Below are 19025 nucleotides of genomic sequence, written 5' to 3'. Positions count from 1 at the left end.
CACCTTTTGGCCACAGGTCCAACTCCTTAGCCACTGGGTGAAAACCTGAGTTAATCTTGGGGAATAAGCATGAGTTAATCTGCCAAAATGAAGACAAAATGCTTTAGAGACACACATGGTATCACTTGTTATACATAATTATTACACATAAATCATTGCCAAAAGCACAAGACATATTATTAATGGATTGATCATATCAAATATCAGAAAATTATTCTAATGTAGGTCTATATTATTAATGTATTGATCATATCAAATATCAAAACATTATTCTAATGTAGGTCTATATTATTAATGTATTGATCATATCAAATATCAAAACATTATTCTTATGTAGGTCTATATTATTCATGTATTGATCATATCAAATATCAAAACATTATTCTAATGTAGGTCTATATTATTAATGGATTGATCATATCAAATATCAAAACATTATTCTAATGTAGGTCTATATTATTAATGTATTGATCATATCAAATATCAAAACATTATTTCTAACTACTCAAAGCAAATACATGTGGCTCAGGAACCACTGATTCACTGCATTATTCTATAGTATTATCAAGACACCTGCTGTTAACTCTTAACTACTTAGGACAGCTGCTGTTAACTCTTAACTACTCAGGACACCTGCTGTTAACTCTTAACTACTTAGGACAGCTCACGTGGTGTCATAAATATCTGCCAACTAGGTGGGACTAGAGACTTCATGCATAGTTACCCATCCACTTATAAGTGTAAAATGTCTTTATTCTCAGCACTTATACGACTTTGAATGTTTGTTTTACACAATAATAAAAAAATCAATATTACTAATGTAACCCACTGTCAAGACTGGGTTTAGTTGATTGTGTTGCACTGCTCATGTCCGCGTTCTGGAACTGTCCACGTCCCCGTACAGAACTGTCCACGTACAGCACTGTCCGTGTCCCCGTACAGAACTGTCCGTGTCCCTAACCCCTAACCCTAGATATAACCTATTTTAACCCCTAACCCTAGGTATAAACTATTTTAACATTAACCCCTAACCCCTAACCCTAGATATAACCTATTTTAACCCCTAACCCTAGGTATAACCTATTTCAACCTTAGCCCTTAACCCCTAAACCTAGGTATAACCTATTTTAAACTTAACCCTTAACCCTTAACCCCTAACAGATTAACCTATTTTTAACTTAACCCCTAACCGTAGGTATAACCTATTTGAACCCTAATTCTAGGGTAGGGTAGCCTAGAACACTTTAAAAACCTATTTTAGTTTTTCACAACCAGAGGTAACTGAATTAATGTTCAGGCTTATTGATAATTGTTATGTTAATGAAGTATAATTTCAAAACATGAGCATAAAACCAGGTAATAATAAACATGAATCATCATTATATTACTTCACAGTAATCTGTTAAATACTGTTTCAGTGCTTCCTCTTGTGTTAGCAGTGTGGAAAGGGACAGAAAGAAGCACACAGGAGATTTCCTGTGAGGGGGAGTGGTGGTGTATCCAGGGAGAAAACGAAACTAACCTTCTGAAATGTCATTAGTGGTCTTATGCTGCCATCTATTGGAATTATGTAGCAACTGCAGTAGTACTGAATAATGTGTAATTCCTTACAAAAGTAGTATTTACTTAGAATTGCTTAGTATTGCAAAATCTAACAGTAGTACTGTCACTGAACAACACAATGCCATGATTAGATTAAATACACAACGATTCCTGTAAACAATGACAGCTTATTTACCAACATTTATGGAAATGGATATGTAGCTTTTTAGAATGAAACTCTTCTTATATTTCCCCTTCTGAGCTTAGAATAGATGAGATATGTAATGTTTGTCTCTGTTGTGATGAAGACCAATCCAGCAGGAGAGACCAGCCTCCCCTGTTCCCAGCTGTGTGTCCATGAAGAGTGACTGGTCTATGATGCAACCTATATACTTTAGAGCGGGAGACTTTTCTACTGAACATTTACATTTACATGTAAGTCATTTAGCAGACGCTCTTATCCAGAGCGACTTACAAATTGGTGAATTCACCTTCTGACATCCAGTGGAACAGCCACTTTACAATATTGGAACAAAGGTAAGAAGAACTCATGGGTCCTGGTCAGTGAGTTAAACAACACTGTCTCTAGTATTTTCTCCTCTCCCATTTTCACATTTATTGTTGTTGTTTTCATAACCCATAGGCTAATCCTTTTGTCCATTTCATAGTCCTTAAACAATATTAAACAAACACAACATTCCCTCTGTATGCGTGTGTGTGTGTGTGTGTATGCGTGTGTGTGTGTGTGTGTGTGTGTGTGTGTGTGTGTGGGTGTGTGTGTGTGTGTGTGTACCTACATGTACATATTACCTCAACTACCTGGTAACCTGCACATTGACTCAGTACTGGTTCTCCTTATAGTCTCATTATTACCTCAACTACCTGGTACCCTGCACATTGACTCAGTACTGGTACTCCTTATAGTCTCATTATTACCTCAACTACCTGGTACCCTGCACATTGACTCAGTACTGGTACTCCTTATAGTGTCATTATTACCTCAACTACCTGGTACCCTGCACATTGACTCAGTACTGGTACTCCTTATAGTCTCATTATTACCTCAACTACCTGGTACCCCTGCACATTGACTCAGTACTGGTTCTCCTTATCGTCTCATTATTACCTCAACTACCTGGTACCCTGCACATTGACTCAGTACTGGTACTCCTTATAGTCTCATTATTACCTCAACTACCTGGTACCCCTGCACATTGACTCAGTACTGGTTCTCCTTATCGTCTCATTATTACCTCAACTACCTGGTACCCTGCACATTGACTCAGTACTGGTACTCCTTATAGTCTCATTATTCTGGTCGGTAACATTTGAGAGTGAGGCAAATATATAGCATTTTGCGGGAAAAAAACATTATTATTTGTCTCTCTGAAATGAAGATATCAAGTGATTTTAAACTAATACATATCTGTACATATCAATCCCATAACATGATTAGATAGTGAAAAAACACACCAATCTCTTTCAGAAATGCTTTAAACAATGAAAACTAATTTACTAACATTTCTGAAAAGTGATATATAGTGTTTTGGAATGAAACTCTTCTTATGTTTCCCCATCTGAGCTCAGAGTAGATGAGAGATGTAATGTTTGTCTCTGTTGTGTTGAAGACCAATCCAGCAGGAGAGACCAGCCTCCCCTGTTCCCAGCTGTGTGTCCATGAAGAGTGACTGGTCTATGGATCGTCCTATAAACTTTAGAGAGGGAGACTTTTCTACTGAACAAAGGTAAGAAGAACTCATGGGTCCTGGTCAGTGAGTTAAACAACACTGTCTCTAGTCATTTCTCCTCTCCCATTTTCACATTTATTGTTGTTGTTTTCATAATCCATAGGCTAATAATTTTGTCCATTTGCATAGTCCTAAAACAATATTAAACAAACACAACATTCCCTCCGTGTGTGTGTGTGTGTGTGTGTGTGTGTGTGTGTGTGTGTGTGTGTGTGTGTGTGTGTGTGTGTGTGTGTGTGTGTGTGTGTGTGTGTGTGTGTGTACTCCCTGGATGAGGAGATGTAATCTCATGTTTTGTCCACAGAAACCAACAGGAGAGATCAGAGTCAGAGATTCTCAGTGGTCAGTCTTCCCAGAGTCATCAAACAGACCTGGCCTCCATATTCAGTGTATGTGGTCCTGTTATGTACATTTGTTTTTGTTTACCTCGAGTAAAGTTGATCTGTCAATCATTCGTTAATGAGAAAGCATTTAGTCTCTTGCTTAACTTATTTACTTGATTTATTTCAGATGCTTGAAGAGAAAATTATGACATTTGTGAAGAACGAGCTGAAGATATTCAAGAGGATTCTTAGTCCAGAACTCCCAGAAGGCTTTGAGAGTCAGAAGCAGGATAAGGAAGTGGTGGATGCTGAAGATGAGAAGCAGGAGAGCAGTGCCAGAGAGGGGGCTCTGAAGATCACACTGCACATCCTGAGGAAAATGAACCAGAAGGAGCTTGCTGACACACTGGAGAAATGTAAGATCTGTCTGCCTCATGTTGAATGCTGTTTTATAACACAAGCACTGATATTTAACCCTTTCTCCTCGGCTGAGTCTCCTCCTCCGCAGCCGAACAGCCAATGTATCTATGTTGCTATACAAACCTTAGTGATATCTGTTCTTCCTCTGACTGTGTCTCTTCTTCTCCCAGAGGATCCCTGATGGCTAACAGTAACATATCCTGACATAATGTAAACGTTATACATTATACCCTCTCTCTCAGTGACGTTGTTAGGTTCTTAGTCCTTCATCTGACCCCCTCCATCACTAATACATGTCTCTCTCCCCTTATCAATGCCTGCCACATGTCATCACTTCCCTGCACCAACAACACATTCCAAGCTTAGTGCATACACTATATACCTTCCTCCTACAGATACCATTACCTTCTGGTGTAGACCCTCCACTATATACCTTCCTCCTACAGATACCCAATAACTTCTGGTGTAGACCCTCCACTATATACCTTCCTCCTATAACCATTACCTTCTGGTGTAGACCCTCCACTATATACCTTCCTCCTACAGATACCCATTACCTTCTGGTGTAGACCCTCCACTATATACCTTCCTCCTATAACCATTACCTTCTGGTGTAGACCCTCCACTATATACCTTCCTCCTATAACCATTACCTTCTGGTGTAGACCCTCCACTATATACCTTCCTCCTACAACCATTACCTTCTGGTGTAGACCCTCCACTATATACCTTCCTCCTATAACCATTACCTTCTGGTGTAGACCCTCCACTATATACCTTCCTCCTATAACCATTACCTTCTGGTGTAGACCCTCCACTATATACCTTCCTCCTATAACCATTACCTTCTGGTGTAGACCCTCCACTATATACCTTCCTCCTACAGATACCCATTACCTTCTGGTGTAGACCCTCCACTATATACCTTCCTCCTATAACCATTACCTTCTGGTGTAGACCCTCCACTATATATCTTCCTCCTACAGATACCCATTACCTTCTGGTGTAGACCCTCCACTATGTACCTTCCTCCTATAACCATTACCTTCTGGTGTAGACCCTCCACTATATACCTTCCTCCTATAGATACCCAATACCTTCTGGTGTAGACCCTCCACTATATAACTTCCTCCTATAACCATTACCTTCTGGTGTAGACCCTCCACTATATACCTTCCTCATATAACCATTACCTTCTGGTGTAGACCCTCTACTATATACCTTCCTCCTACAACCATTACCTTCTGGTGTAGACCCTCCACTATATACCTTCCTCATATAACCATTACCTTCTGGTGTAGACCCTCTACTATATACCTTCCTCCTACAACCATTACCTTCTGGTGTAGACCCTCTACTATATACCTTCCTCCTATAACCATTACCTTCTGGTGTAGACCCTCCATTATATACCTTCCTCCTATAACTATTACCTTCTGGTGTAGACCCTCTACTATATACCTTCCTCCTATAACCATTACCTTCTGGTGTAGACCCTCCATTATATACCTTCCTCCTATAACTATTACCTTCTGGTGTAGACCCTCCACTATATATCTTCCTCCTACAGATACCCATTACCTTCTGGTGTAGACCCTCCACTATATACCTTCCTCCTATAACCATTACCTTCTGGTGTAGACCCTCCACTATATACCTTCCTCCTACAGATACCCATTACCTTCTGGTGTAGACCCTCCACTATATACCTTCCTCCTATAACCATTACCTTCTGGTGTAGACCCTCCACTATATATCTTCCTCCTACAGATACCCATTACCTTCTGGTGTAGACCCTCCACTATGTACCTTCCTCCTATAACCATTACCTTCTGGTGTAGACCCTCCACTATATACCTTCCTCCTACAGATACCCAATAACTTCTGGTGTAGACCCTCCACTATATACCTTCCTCCTATAACCATTACCTTCTGGTGTAGACCCTCCACTATATACCTTCCTCCTATAACCATTACCTTCTGGTGTAGACCCTCCACTATATACCTTCCTCCTATAACCATTACCTTCTGGTGTAGACCCTCCACTATATACCTTCCTCCTATAACCATTACCTTCTGGTGTAGACCCTCCACTATATACCTTCCTCCTACAGATACCCATTACCTTCTGGTGTAGACCCTCCACTATATACCTTCCTCCTACAGATACCCATTACCTTCTGGTGTAGACCCTCCACTATATACCTTCCTCCTATAACCATTACCTTCTGGTGTAGACCCTCCACTATATACCTTCCTCCTATAACCATTACCTTCTGGTGTAGACCCTCCACTATATACCTTCCTCCTATAACCATTACCTTCTGGTGTAGACCCTCCACTATATACCTTCCTCCTATAACCATTACCTTCTGGTGTAGACCCTCCACTATATATCTTCCTCCTACAGATACCCATTACCTTCTGGTGTAGACCCTCCACTATATACCTTCCTCCTATAACCATTACCTTCTGGTGTAGACCCTCCACTATATACCTTCCTCCTACAGATACCCATTACCTTCTGGTGTAGACCCTCCACTATATACCTTCCTCCTATAACCATTACCTTCTGGTGTAGACCCTCCACTATATATCTTCCTCCTACAGATACCCATTACCTTCTGGTGTAGACCCTCCACTATGTACCTTCCTCCTATAACCATTACCTTCTGGTGTAGACCCTCCACTATATACCTTCCTCCTACAGATACCCAATAACTTCTGGTGTAGACCCTCCACTATATACCTTCCTCCTATAACCATTACCTTCTGGTGTAGACCCTCCACTATATACCTTCCTCCTATAACCATTACCTTCTGGTGTAGACCCTCCACTATATACCTTCCTCCTATAACCATTACCTTCTGGTGTAGACCCTCCACTATATATCTTCCTCCTACAGATACCCATTACCTTCTGGTGTAGACCCTCCACTATATACCTTCCTCCTATAACCATTACCTTCTGGTGTAGACCCTCCACTATATACCTTCCTCCTATAGATACCCAATACCTTCTGGTGTAGACCCTCCACTATATAACTTCCTCCTATAACCATTACCTTCTGGTGTAGACCCTCCACTATATACCTTCCTCATATAACCATTACCTTCTGGTGTAGACCCTCTACTATATACCTTCCTCCTACAACCATTACCTTCTGGTGTAGACCCTCCACTATATACCTTCCTCATATAACCATTACCTTCTGGTGTAGACCCTCTACTATATACCTTCCTCCTACAACCATTACCTTCTGGTGTAGACCCTCTACTATATACCTTCCTCCTATAACCATTACCTTCTGGTGTAGACCCTCCACTATATATCTTCCTCCTACAGATACCCATTACCTTCTGGTGTAGACCCTCCACTATGTACCTTCCTCCTATAACCATTACCTTCTGGTGTAGACCCTCCACTATATACCTTCCTCCTATAGATACCCAATACCTTCTGGTGTAGACCCTCCACTATATAACTTCCTCCTATAACCATTACCTTCTGGTGTAGACCCTCCACTATATACCTTCCTCATATAACCATTACCTTCTGGTGTAGACCCTCTACTATATACCTTCCTCCTACAACCATTACCTTCTGGTGTAGACCCTCCACTATATACCTTCCTCATATAACCATTACCTTCTGGTGTAGACCCTCTACTATATACCTTCCTCCTACAACCATTACCTTCTGGTGTAGACCCTCTACTATATACCTTCCTCCTATAACCATTACCTTCTGGTGTAGACCCTCCATTATATACCTTCCTCCTATAACTATTACCTTCTGGTGTAGACCCTCTACTATATACCTTCCTCCTATAACCATTACCTTCTGGTGTAGACCCTCCATTATATACCTTCCTCCTATAACTATTACCTTCTGGTGTAGACCCTCCACTATATATCTTCCTCCTACAGATACCCATTACCTTCTGGTGTAGACCCTCCACTATATACCTTCCTCCTATAACCATTACCTTCTGGTGTAGACCCTCCACTATATACCTTCCTCCTACAGATACCCATTACCTTCTGGTGTAGACCCTCCACTATATACCTTCCTCCTATAACCATTACCTTCTGGTGTAGACCCTCCACTATATATCTTCCTCCTACAGATACCCATTACCTTCTGGTGTAGACCCTCCACTATGTACCTTCCTCCTATAACCATTACCTTCTGGTGTAGACCCTCCACTATATACCTTCCTCCTACAGATACCCAATAACTTCTGGTGTAGACCCTCCACTATATACCTTCCTCCTATAACCATTACCTTCTGGTGTAGACCCTCCACTATATACCTTCCTCCTATAACCATTACCTTCTGGTGTAGACCCTCCACTATATACCTTCCTCCTATAACCATTACCTTCTGGTGTAGACCCTCCACTATATACCTTCCTCCTATAACCATTACCTTCTGGTGTAGACCCTCCACTATATACCTTCCTCCTACAGATACCCATTACCTTCTGGTGTAGACCCTCCACTATATACCTTCCTCCTACAGATACCCATTACCTTCTGGTGTAGACCCTCCACTATATACCTTCCTCCTATAACCATTACCTTCTGGTGTAGACCCTCCACTATATACCTTCCTCCTATAACCATTACCTTCTGGTGTAGACCCTCCACTATATACCTTCCTCCTATAACCATTACCTTCTGGTGTAGACCCTCCACTATATACCTTCCTCCTATAACCATTACCTTCTGGTGTAGACCCTCCACTATATATCTTCCTCCTACAGATACCCATTACCTTCTGGTGTAGACCCTCCACTATATACCTTCCTCCTATAACCATTACCTTCTGGTGTAGACCCTCCACTATATACCTTCCTCCTACAGATACCCATTACCTTCTGGTGTAGACCCTCCACTATATACCTTCCTCCTATAACCATTACCTTCTGGTGTAGACCCTCCACTATATATCTTCCTCCTACAGATACCCATTACCTTCTGGTGTAGACCCTCCACTATGTACCTTCCTCCTATAACCATTACCTTCTGGTGTAGACCCTCCACTATATACCTTCCTCCTACAGATACCCAATAACTTCTGGTGTAGACCCTCCACTATATACCTTCCTCCTATAACCATTACCTTCTGGTGTAGACCCTCCACTATATACCTTCCTCCTATAACCATTACCTTCTGGTGTAGACCCTCCACTATATACCTTCCTCCTATAACCATTACCTTCTGGTGTAGACCCTCCACTATATATCTTCCTCCTACAGATACCCATTACCTTCTGGTGTAGACCCTCCACTATATACCTTCCTCCTATAACCATTACCTTCTGGTGTAGACCCTCCACTATATACCTTCCTCCTATAGATACCCAATACCTTCTGGTGTAGACCCTCCACTATATAACTTCCTCCTATAACCATTACCTTCTGGTGTAGACCCTCCACTATATACCTTCCTCATATAACCATTACCTTCTGGTGTAGACCCTCTACTATATACCTTCCTCCTACAACCATTACCTTCTGGTGTAGACCCTCTACTATATACCTTCCTCCTATAACCATTACCTTCTGGTGTAGACCCTCCATTATATACCTTCCTCCTATAACTATTACCTTCTGGTGTAGACCCTCCACTATATACCTTCATCCTACAGATACCCAATAACTTCTGGTGTAGACCCTCCACTATATAACTTCCTCCTATAACCATTACCTTCTGGTGTAGACCCTCCACTATATACCTTCCTCCTACAGATACCCAATAACTTCTGGTGTAGACCCTCCACTATATAACTTCCTCCTATAACCATTACCTTCTGGTGTAGACCCTCCACTATATACCTTCCTCCTATAACTATTACCTTCTGGTGTAGACCCTCCACTATATACCTTCCTCCTACAGATACCCATTACCTTCTGGTGTCGACCCTCCACTATATACCTTCCTCCTATAACTATTACCTTCTGGTGTAGACCCTCCACTATATACCTTCCTCCTATAACCATTACCTTCTGGTGTAGACCCTCCACTATATACCTTCCTCCTACAGATACCCATTACCTTCTAATGTAGACCCTCCATTATATACCTTCCTCCTATAACCATTAACTTCTGGTGTAGACAACACCTTGTGACCTCATCGAGTAGCGGCAGGGATGTGTTGTGTTGATTCATTCAGAGAGAGAGAGAGACTAGAGAAATGTAAGATCTGTCTGCCTCATGTTGAATGCTGTTTTATAACATTTTAAAGCTGTTGCTAAAGTCCAGCTAAAGTAGCTGTGTAACTCAATGATATTGAAGCAGCCTTAACACAACACCTAGTGACCTCATCAAGTAGCAGCAGGGATGTGTTGTGGTGATTAATTTAGAGAGAGAGAGAGAACATTAATAATACCATCAATAATACCAATAATAATATAATCAGTCACACCAGTCTGTAATGCATTATGAAAATATTTACACATTTATAGTCAGTTAAGAGAATAAATTATTATAATGTACAACTTTATAACAGTCCTACAATACTGTAGACATTAAAACAGACGTAATATTAATATCCTCTGTGATATTTCTAGATTCAGATGAGCTTGCTGTGATTTGCCAACGTGAACTCAAATCTAATCTGAAGAAGAAGTTTCAATGTGTATTTGAGGGGATCGCTAAACAAGGAAACCCAACACTTCTCAATAAGATCTACACAGAGCTCTACATCACAGAGGGTGGAACAGGAGAGGTCAATAATGAACATGAGCTGAGACAGATTGAGACAACAACCAGGAAACAAGCAAGACCAGAGACTCCAATCAAATGTAACGACATCTTCAAGCCCTTAACTGGACAAGACAAACCTATCAGAACTGTGCTGACAAAGGGAGTCGCTGGCATTGGAAAAACAGTCTCTGTGCAGAAGTTCATTCTGGACTGGGCTGAAGGAAAAGCAAATCAGGATGTCCAATTTGTATTTTCATTCCCTTTTCGGGAGCTGAATTTGATGAAAGAGGACAAACACACTTTCATTGAACTTCTTCATCACTTCTCAATGGAAACCAAACAATCAAGAATCTCCATCAACAACAAGTACAAAGTTCTGTTCATCTTTGATGGTCTGGATGAGTGCCGACTGCCCCTAGACTTCCAGAACAACAAGATCTGTTGGGACGTCACAGAGTCAACCTCAGTGGATGTTCTGCTGACAAATCTCATCAAGGGAAATCTGCTTCCCTCTGCTCTCCTCTGGATAACTACCCGACCTGCAGCAGCCAATAAGATCCCTTCAGGGTGTGTTGACCAGGTGACAGAGGTACGAGGGTTCAATGACCCACAGAAGGAGGAGTACTTCAGGAAGAGATTCAGTGATGAGGACCTGGCCAGCAGAATCATCTCACACATTAAGACATCAAGGAGCCTCCACATCATGTGCCACGTTCCAGTCTTCTGTTGGATTTCTGCAACAGTCCTTGAACACATGCTGAAACATAAGAGAGAAGAGATGCCCAAGACTCTGACTGAGATGTACACACACCTTGTGGTGTTTCATACCAAAAAGAAGAATGAAAAGTATCTTGGGAAAGAAGAGACAGATCCACACTGGAATAAAGAGAGCATTCTGTCACTGGGAAAACTGGCTTTTCAACAGCTTGTGAAGGGCAATCTGATTTTCTATGAAGAAGACCTGAAAGAGTCTGGCATTGATGTCAATGAAGCCTCAGTGTACTCAGGATTGTGCACACAGCTCTTTAAAGAGGAATGTGGGCTGTACCAGGACAAGGTGTACTGCTTTGTTCATCTGAGCATTCAGGAGTTTCTGGCTGCTGTATATGTGTTCCTCTCATTCATCAACAACAATGAGAATCTAATGGACAAACTGCAAACAAAAGACGAGTCTGGAGTTACTGTCTACAAGAGTGCTGTGGATAAAGCCTTACAAAGTGAGACAGGAAACCTGGACCTTTTCCTCCGCTTCCTTCTGGGCCTCTCACTGGAGTCCAATCAGAAGTACTTACGAGGTCTACTGACAAAGACAAGAAGCAGCTCACAGAGCCATGAAGAAACAGTCGAGTACATCAAGGAGAAGATCGGGGAGGATCTCTCTCCAGAGAGGAGCATCAATCTGTTCCACTGTCTGAATGAACTGAATGACCATTCTCTAGCTGAGGAGATCCAAAGATACCTGAGATCAGGAAGTCTCTCAAAACCCAACCTGTCACCTGGACAGTGGTCAGCTCTGGTCTTTGTGTTGCTGACTTCAGAAAAGGAGCTGGATGTGTTTGACCTGAAGAAATACTCCAGATCAGAGGAAGGTCTTCTGAGGCTGCTGCCAGTGGTCAAAGCCTCCAGAGCTGCTCTGTGAGTAAATAAAATGACATATAAGCACTAATCATCTGGAAGAAATATTCAGTTTAGAGAAAAATATGTATTATAACGTGTATATAATATTATATTGAAAAACATATTGAACAAATTCACATTAGTGTAACAATAAGACCATACAATTCTAGGAAATCTATGATTAATCTATATGTTATTTGAGAGAATAAACCAAATGCATCTGCCATTGTCCTTCTACACTACTGGTGTTAAATTAACAATGTGTTTGTGAAGTCATGATGATCTCTTTGTCAGGCTGTCAGGCTGTGGAGTCACAGAGGAAGGCTGTGCTTCTCTGGTCTCAGCTCTGGAGTCAAACCCCTCACACCTGAGAGAGCTGGATCTGAGTAACAATGATCTGAAGGATTCAGGAGTGAAGCTGCTCTCTGCTGGACTGGAGAATCCCCACTGTAAACTGGAGACTCTGAGGTCAGTATTCCTGCAGTTGGTCAACAAGTGATAACTGTTCACCAGATCCACATGTGTTTACCAGACACACATAGTCCACACTATATGTGTTTCGACAGTGAAGCTTACAGTTTTAAATGTGGTACTATTCTCCAGCATTTTGGATTTGAGATACAATGTTTCATATTAGGAGACAGTGCATAATGTCAACTTTTATTTATTTAAATTAACCTATATTTAACTAGGTTAAGAACATATTCTTACTTACGATGGCGGTCTACCAGGGAAAAGTGGGTTAACTGAGTGCGTTAACTTCAGGGGCTGAATGAATGAAGGAACAATCCCTCTGGGATTCAATCTTTCTGTTAACGGCCCAATGCTCTAACCACTAGCCCCCAAATAAGGTATTTAAAGGTATTATACATACATATTTTATAGAAACTTTATTTGATAATATTTATTTTCTTAATCATCGGGATTTTAGAGAATATTACTCCAGTCATCATCCACCATTGAGTTTCTGAAAACACAACCAAAACAAACTGCAAATACGAAACATTTGATCTGAAATCCAAACTAATGTTGGAGTATAGAGCCACATTTAAAATGTTAGCTTCACTGACAAATCTGATACCTCACTGTCTAAATAGATATGGTGTGGACTGTTTACTCAATACAATCTAAATCTGATACCTCACTGTCTAAATAGATATGGTGTGGACTGTATACTCAATACAATCTAAATCTGATTCCTCAGATAGATAGATATGGTGTGGACTGTATACTCAATACAATCTAAATCTGATACCTCACTGTCTAAATAGATATGGTGTGGACTGTATACTCAATACAATCTAAATCTGATTCCTCAGATAGATAGATATGGTGTGGACTGTATACTCAATACAATCTAAATCTGATACCTCACTGTCTAAATAGATATGGTGTGGACTGTATACTCAATACAATCTAAATCTGATTCCTCAGATAGATAGATATGGTGTGGACTGTATACTCAATACAATCTAAATCTGATACCTCACGGTCTAAATAGATATGGTGTGGACTGTATACTCAATACAATCTAAATCTGATTCCTCAGATAGATAGATATGGTGTGGACTGTATACTCAATACAATCTAAATCTGATTCCTCACTGTCTAAATAGATATGGTGTGGACTGTATACTCAATACAATCTAAATCTGATTCCTCACTGTCTAAATAGATATGGTGAGGACTGTATACTCAATACAATCTAAATCTGATACCTCACTGTCTAAATAGATATGGTGTGGACTGTATACTCAATACAATCTAAATCTGATACCTCACTGTCTAAATAGATATGGTGAGGACTGTATACTCAATACAATCTAAATCTGATTCCTCACTGTCTAAATAGATATGGTGTGGACTGTATACTCAATACAATCTAAATCTGATTCCTCACTGTCTAAATAGATATGGTGTGGACTGTATACTCAATACAATCTAAATCTGATACCTCACTGTCTGTCTTCTGACTGATACTGCTTTTTAAACTGGTCTGGACAGTCTACTATAATATTTGTACTATACATTTGTCTCTCTACAAGTAATATTATGATAATTTATAATAATGACATTTTTAATGATGATACATTAATTTATGAATAGATATGGCAGGTTTCAGGACACTGATGTATCTGAATATGTTGAAAAAATATACTGCCACTATTTTCATCACCAAAGAATATCAGTGTGATTTTAATATGATTTGACTCTTTGCAGGCTGTCAGGCTGTCTAGTCACAGAGGAAGGCTGTGCTTCTCTGGTCTCAGCTCTGAGATCAAACCCCTCACACCTGAGAGAGCTGGACCTGAGCTACAATCACCCAGGAGACTCAGGAGTCAGACTGCTCTCTGCTGGACTGGAGGATCCACACTGCAGACTGGAGAAACTCAAGTATGTAGAGGGTTTATGTCAATGTTCATATCAGACATGTTGGACTTATCAGGCTGGTTAAGACAAACATTCTGACCACCACTTGGACAAAGTTACATGCTGACTGTGTGTGTGTGTGTGTGTGTGTGTGTGTGTGTGTGTGTGTGTGTGTGTGTGTGTGTGTGTGTGTGTGTGTGTGTGTGTGTGTGTGTGTGTGTGTGTGTGTGTGTGTGTGTGTGTGTGTGTGTGTGTGTGTGTGTGTGTGTGTTCAGGTGTATCCCTCAATGACTGTCTGTTCTTCTGCTTACCGCTACAGTGTGGAACATGGTGGAGAGAACAGAATGAAACCTGGGCTTAGAAAATGTGAGTGTTGACTGCTGTGAAGAATATGACTAAGAATAAGTCTTAATTCAAGTTAAGTCAAAGACCACCATCATTACTGACTTGGTCATATTAAATATCAGCTGTAGTTCTACAGAAGCAGAAATCAGGGACACCAACGTTTACAAGAGTTGCTTTGACTGTGTGTGTGTGTGTGTGTGTGTGTGTGTGTGTGTGTGTGTGTGTGTGTGTGTGTGTGTGTGTGTGTGTGTGTGTGTGTGTGTGTGTGTAATTAATGTGAATAAGTGTGTTTTATATTACCATACAATATAACATATGATCATTCAACAAGTCTCAAGTTACCTTAACTTCTCCTTTTGATACCTAGAAACATCTACATTAAATGAATTAGTGAAAAGTGAGTTTAAATTATAATGATGATGATTTCTAATATTGTGTCTGGTTTCATCCATCAGATGTCTGTGATCTCACACTGGACCTAAACACAGTAGACAGACTCCTCTCTCTGTCTGAGGAGAACAGAAAGGTGACATGTAGGACAGAGGAGCAGCCGTATCCTGATCACCCAGAGAGATTTGAGGACTGGGAACAGGTGCTGTGTAGAGAGGGTCTGACTGGGCGCTGTTACTGGGAGGTAGAGTGGAGTGGGGGATGGGCTGATATTGGAGTGACATATAAAGGAATCAGCAGGAGAGGAGGGGTTAAGGACTGTTGTCTTGGATACAATGACAAGTCCTGGAGTCTGGTCTGCTCTGACAACCGTTACATTGCCTGGCACAATAATAATCCCACTATCATAGACGTACCCCCCTCCAGCTCCCACAGAGTAGGAGTGTATCTGGACTGGCCAGCCGGCACTCTGTCCTTCTATAGAGCCTCCTCTGACACACTGACCCACCTGATCACATTCACCTCCACATTCACTGAGCCCCTCTATCCAGGGTTTGGGGTTTGGGATGAAGGTGACTCAGTGTCCCTGAAATAATAACGTGACATGAATCAGTGTCCCTCTGTCAGTGATACACACACTGGACACAGACTGGATTCACACACACACACACAAAGGACTCTCACACACACACACACACACACACTGGACTCACGAACACACACACACATACTGGACAAAAACACTCACACACACACTGGACTCACACACACCCACACACACTCACACACACTGGACTCACACACACACTGGACTCACACACACACACACACACTCACACACACTGGACCGACACACACACCCTGAACAAACACATAAACACACACTGGAAACACACACACACTGGACGCACACTCACATTGCACACACACACTGGACAAACACACACACTGGGCAAAGACACACACACACACACACACTGGACAAACACACAGGCTGGACAAACACACACAGGCTGGACAAACACACACACACTGGACAAACACACACACACACACAATTGGACACACACACACACTGAACACACACACTGAACACACACACACTGGACACACACACACTGAACACACACTGGACTCACACACACACACACTGGACTCACACATACACACACACACACCCTGGACTCACACACACACACTGCACTCACACACACACACTGGACTCACACACACACACACACACACACTGGACTCACACACACACACACCCTGAACACACACTGGACTCACACACACACACACACACACACACACACACACACATGGACCGACACACACACCCTGAACACACACACACACTGGACACACTCACATAAACACACACACACTGGACAGACACACACACACACACACACACTGGACAGACACACATACACACACACTGGACAGACACACACACACACACACTGGACAGACACATACACACTGAACACACACACACTGAACACACACACACTGGGCAAAGACACACACACACACACACACACAATTGGACACACCCACACACTGGACAAAAACACACACACACTGGACACAAACACACACACTGAACACACACACACTGGGCAAAGACACACATGCTAGACACACACACACACACACACACACACTGGACAAGCACACAAACACAGACACACACACACTGAACACACACACACGCTAGACACACACACACACACACTGGACACAAACACACACACACTGGACACACACACACTGAACACACACACACACACACACTGGGCAACGACACACACACACACACAATTGGACACACACAAACACACTGAACACACACACACACACACACACACACTAGACACACACACACACTGAACACACACACACACTAGACACACACAGACACTGGACTCACACACACACACACACACACTGGACTCACTCACACACACACACACCCTGAACACACACTGGACTCACTCACACACACACTGGAACAACACACACACCCTGAACACACACACACACACTGGACACACTCACATAAACACACACACTGGACAGACACACACACACACACTGGACAGACACACATACACACACACTGGACAGACACACACACACACACACACACTGGACAGACACACACACACACACTGGACAGACACATACACACTGAACACACACACACTGAACACACACACACTGGGCAAAGACACACATGCTAGACACACACACACACACACACACACACACACACACACACACACACACACACACACACACACACACACACTGGACAAGCACACAAACACAGACACACACACACTGAACACACACACACGCTAGACACACACACTGGACACAAACACACACACACACTGAACACACACACACACACACTGGACACAAACACACACACTGAACATACACACACTGGGCAAAGACACACATGCTAGACACACACACACACACACACACTGGACAAGCACACAAACACAGACACACACACACTGAACACACACACACGCTAGACACACACACACACACACTGGACACAAACACACACACACTGGACACAAACACACACACACTGAACACACACACACTGGGCAACGACACACACACACACAATTGGACACACACACACACACACTGAACACACACACACACACACACTAGACACACACACACACTGGACACACACACACACACTACACACACACACACTGAACACACACACACACACTAGACACACACACACACTGAACACACACACACTGAACACACACACACTGGACACACACACACACACACACACACACACACACACACACACACACACACACACACTGAACACACACACACACACACTTGACACACACACTGAACACACACACACACACACACACTGGACAAACACACACACTCTTCTTCCTAAAATTGTGACCTTGACCCAGGACCTCTTACAATAACATGTATTTTATGTTGAATAACACATTGTACAATTACATACAATTATATATGGACATACGCTCCATAGTTGTACAAGTATACAAGGATATATTGTACTTTTCATAATAAAACACACTTGAAACAAGAAAAGGCTTGTTACTTGTGAAAACAGTTTGTTTATTGATTTTACGTTTCCTCTGTCAGGTTGATGTTAACCTGCGACTGGTTGAAACATGAAACAAATATGAAATGAAATACAAAACAATTAAATATGTGGAATAGAATTAAACAAATTGTACAATTAGTACAACAGAGTGTTGTGATGCATGGTTACTATAGCAACAGAGTGTTGTGATGCAGGGTCACTATAGCAACAGTGTTGTGATGCAGGATCACTATAGCAACAGTGTTGTGATGCAGCGTCACTATAGCAACAGAGTTGTGATGCAGGTTCACTATAGCAACAGAGTGTTGTGATGCAGGGTCACTATATCTCTCTGCTCTTTTCTCTGCACTCTGCTCTGTCTCTGTCTGCTCTCTCTGTTCTCTCTCTTTGCTTTCTTAGCATGCTCTCTGCT

General features: G+C 41.9%; 1 protein-coding gene across 1 annotated transcript; it reads left to right on the top strand.

The window, feature by feature from the left end:
• The first annotated feature begins 1886 nt into the window (after positions 1-1886).
• LOC135533026 (NLR family CARD domain-containing protein 3-like) lies at positions 1887-18597 on the top strand. Its single transcript, XM_064960425.1, has 9 exons — positions 1887-1977; positions 3171-3287; positions 3595-3679; positions 3801-4029; positions 10614-12384; positions 12661-12834; positions 14587-14760; positions 15056-15102; positions 15537-18597. Exons 2-9 carry the CDS (start codon positions 3220-3222, stop codon positions 16064-16066), a joined length of 3078 nt encoding a protein of 1025 aa, XP_064816497.1. The 5' UTR covers positions 1887-1977; positions 3171-3219; the 3' UTR covers positions 16067-18597.
• The last annotated feature ends 428 nt before the right edge of the window (positions 18598-19025 follow it).

This window comes from Oncorhynchus masou, unplaced genomic scaffold (assembly GCF_036934945.1).
Source record: "Oncorhynchus masou masou isolate Uvic2021 unplaced genomic scaffold, UVic_Omas_1.1 unplaced_scaffold_2166, whole genome shotgun sequence".
NCBI lineage: Eukaryota > Metazoa > Chordata > Actinopteri > Salmoniformes > Salmonidae > Oncorhynchus > Oncorhynchus masou.
Note: the sequence above shows the minus strand (reverse complement) of the source record. Positions and strands in the feature narration are given on the sequence as shown.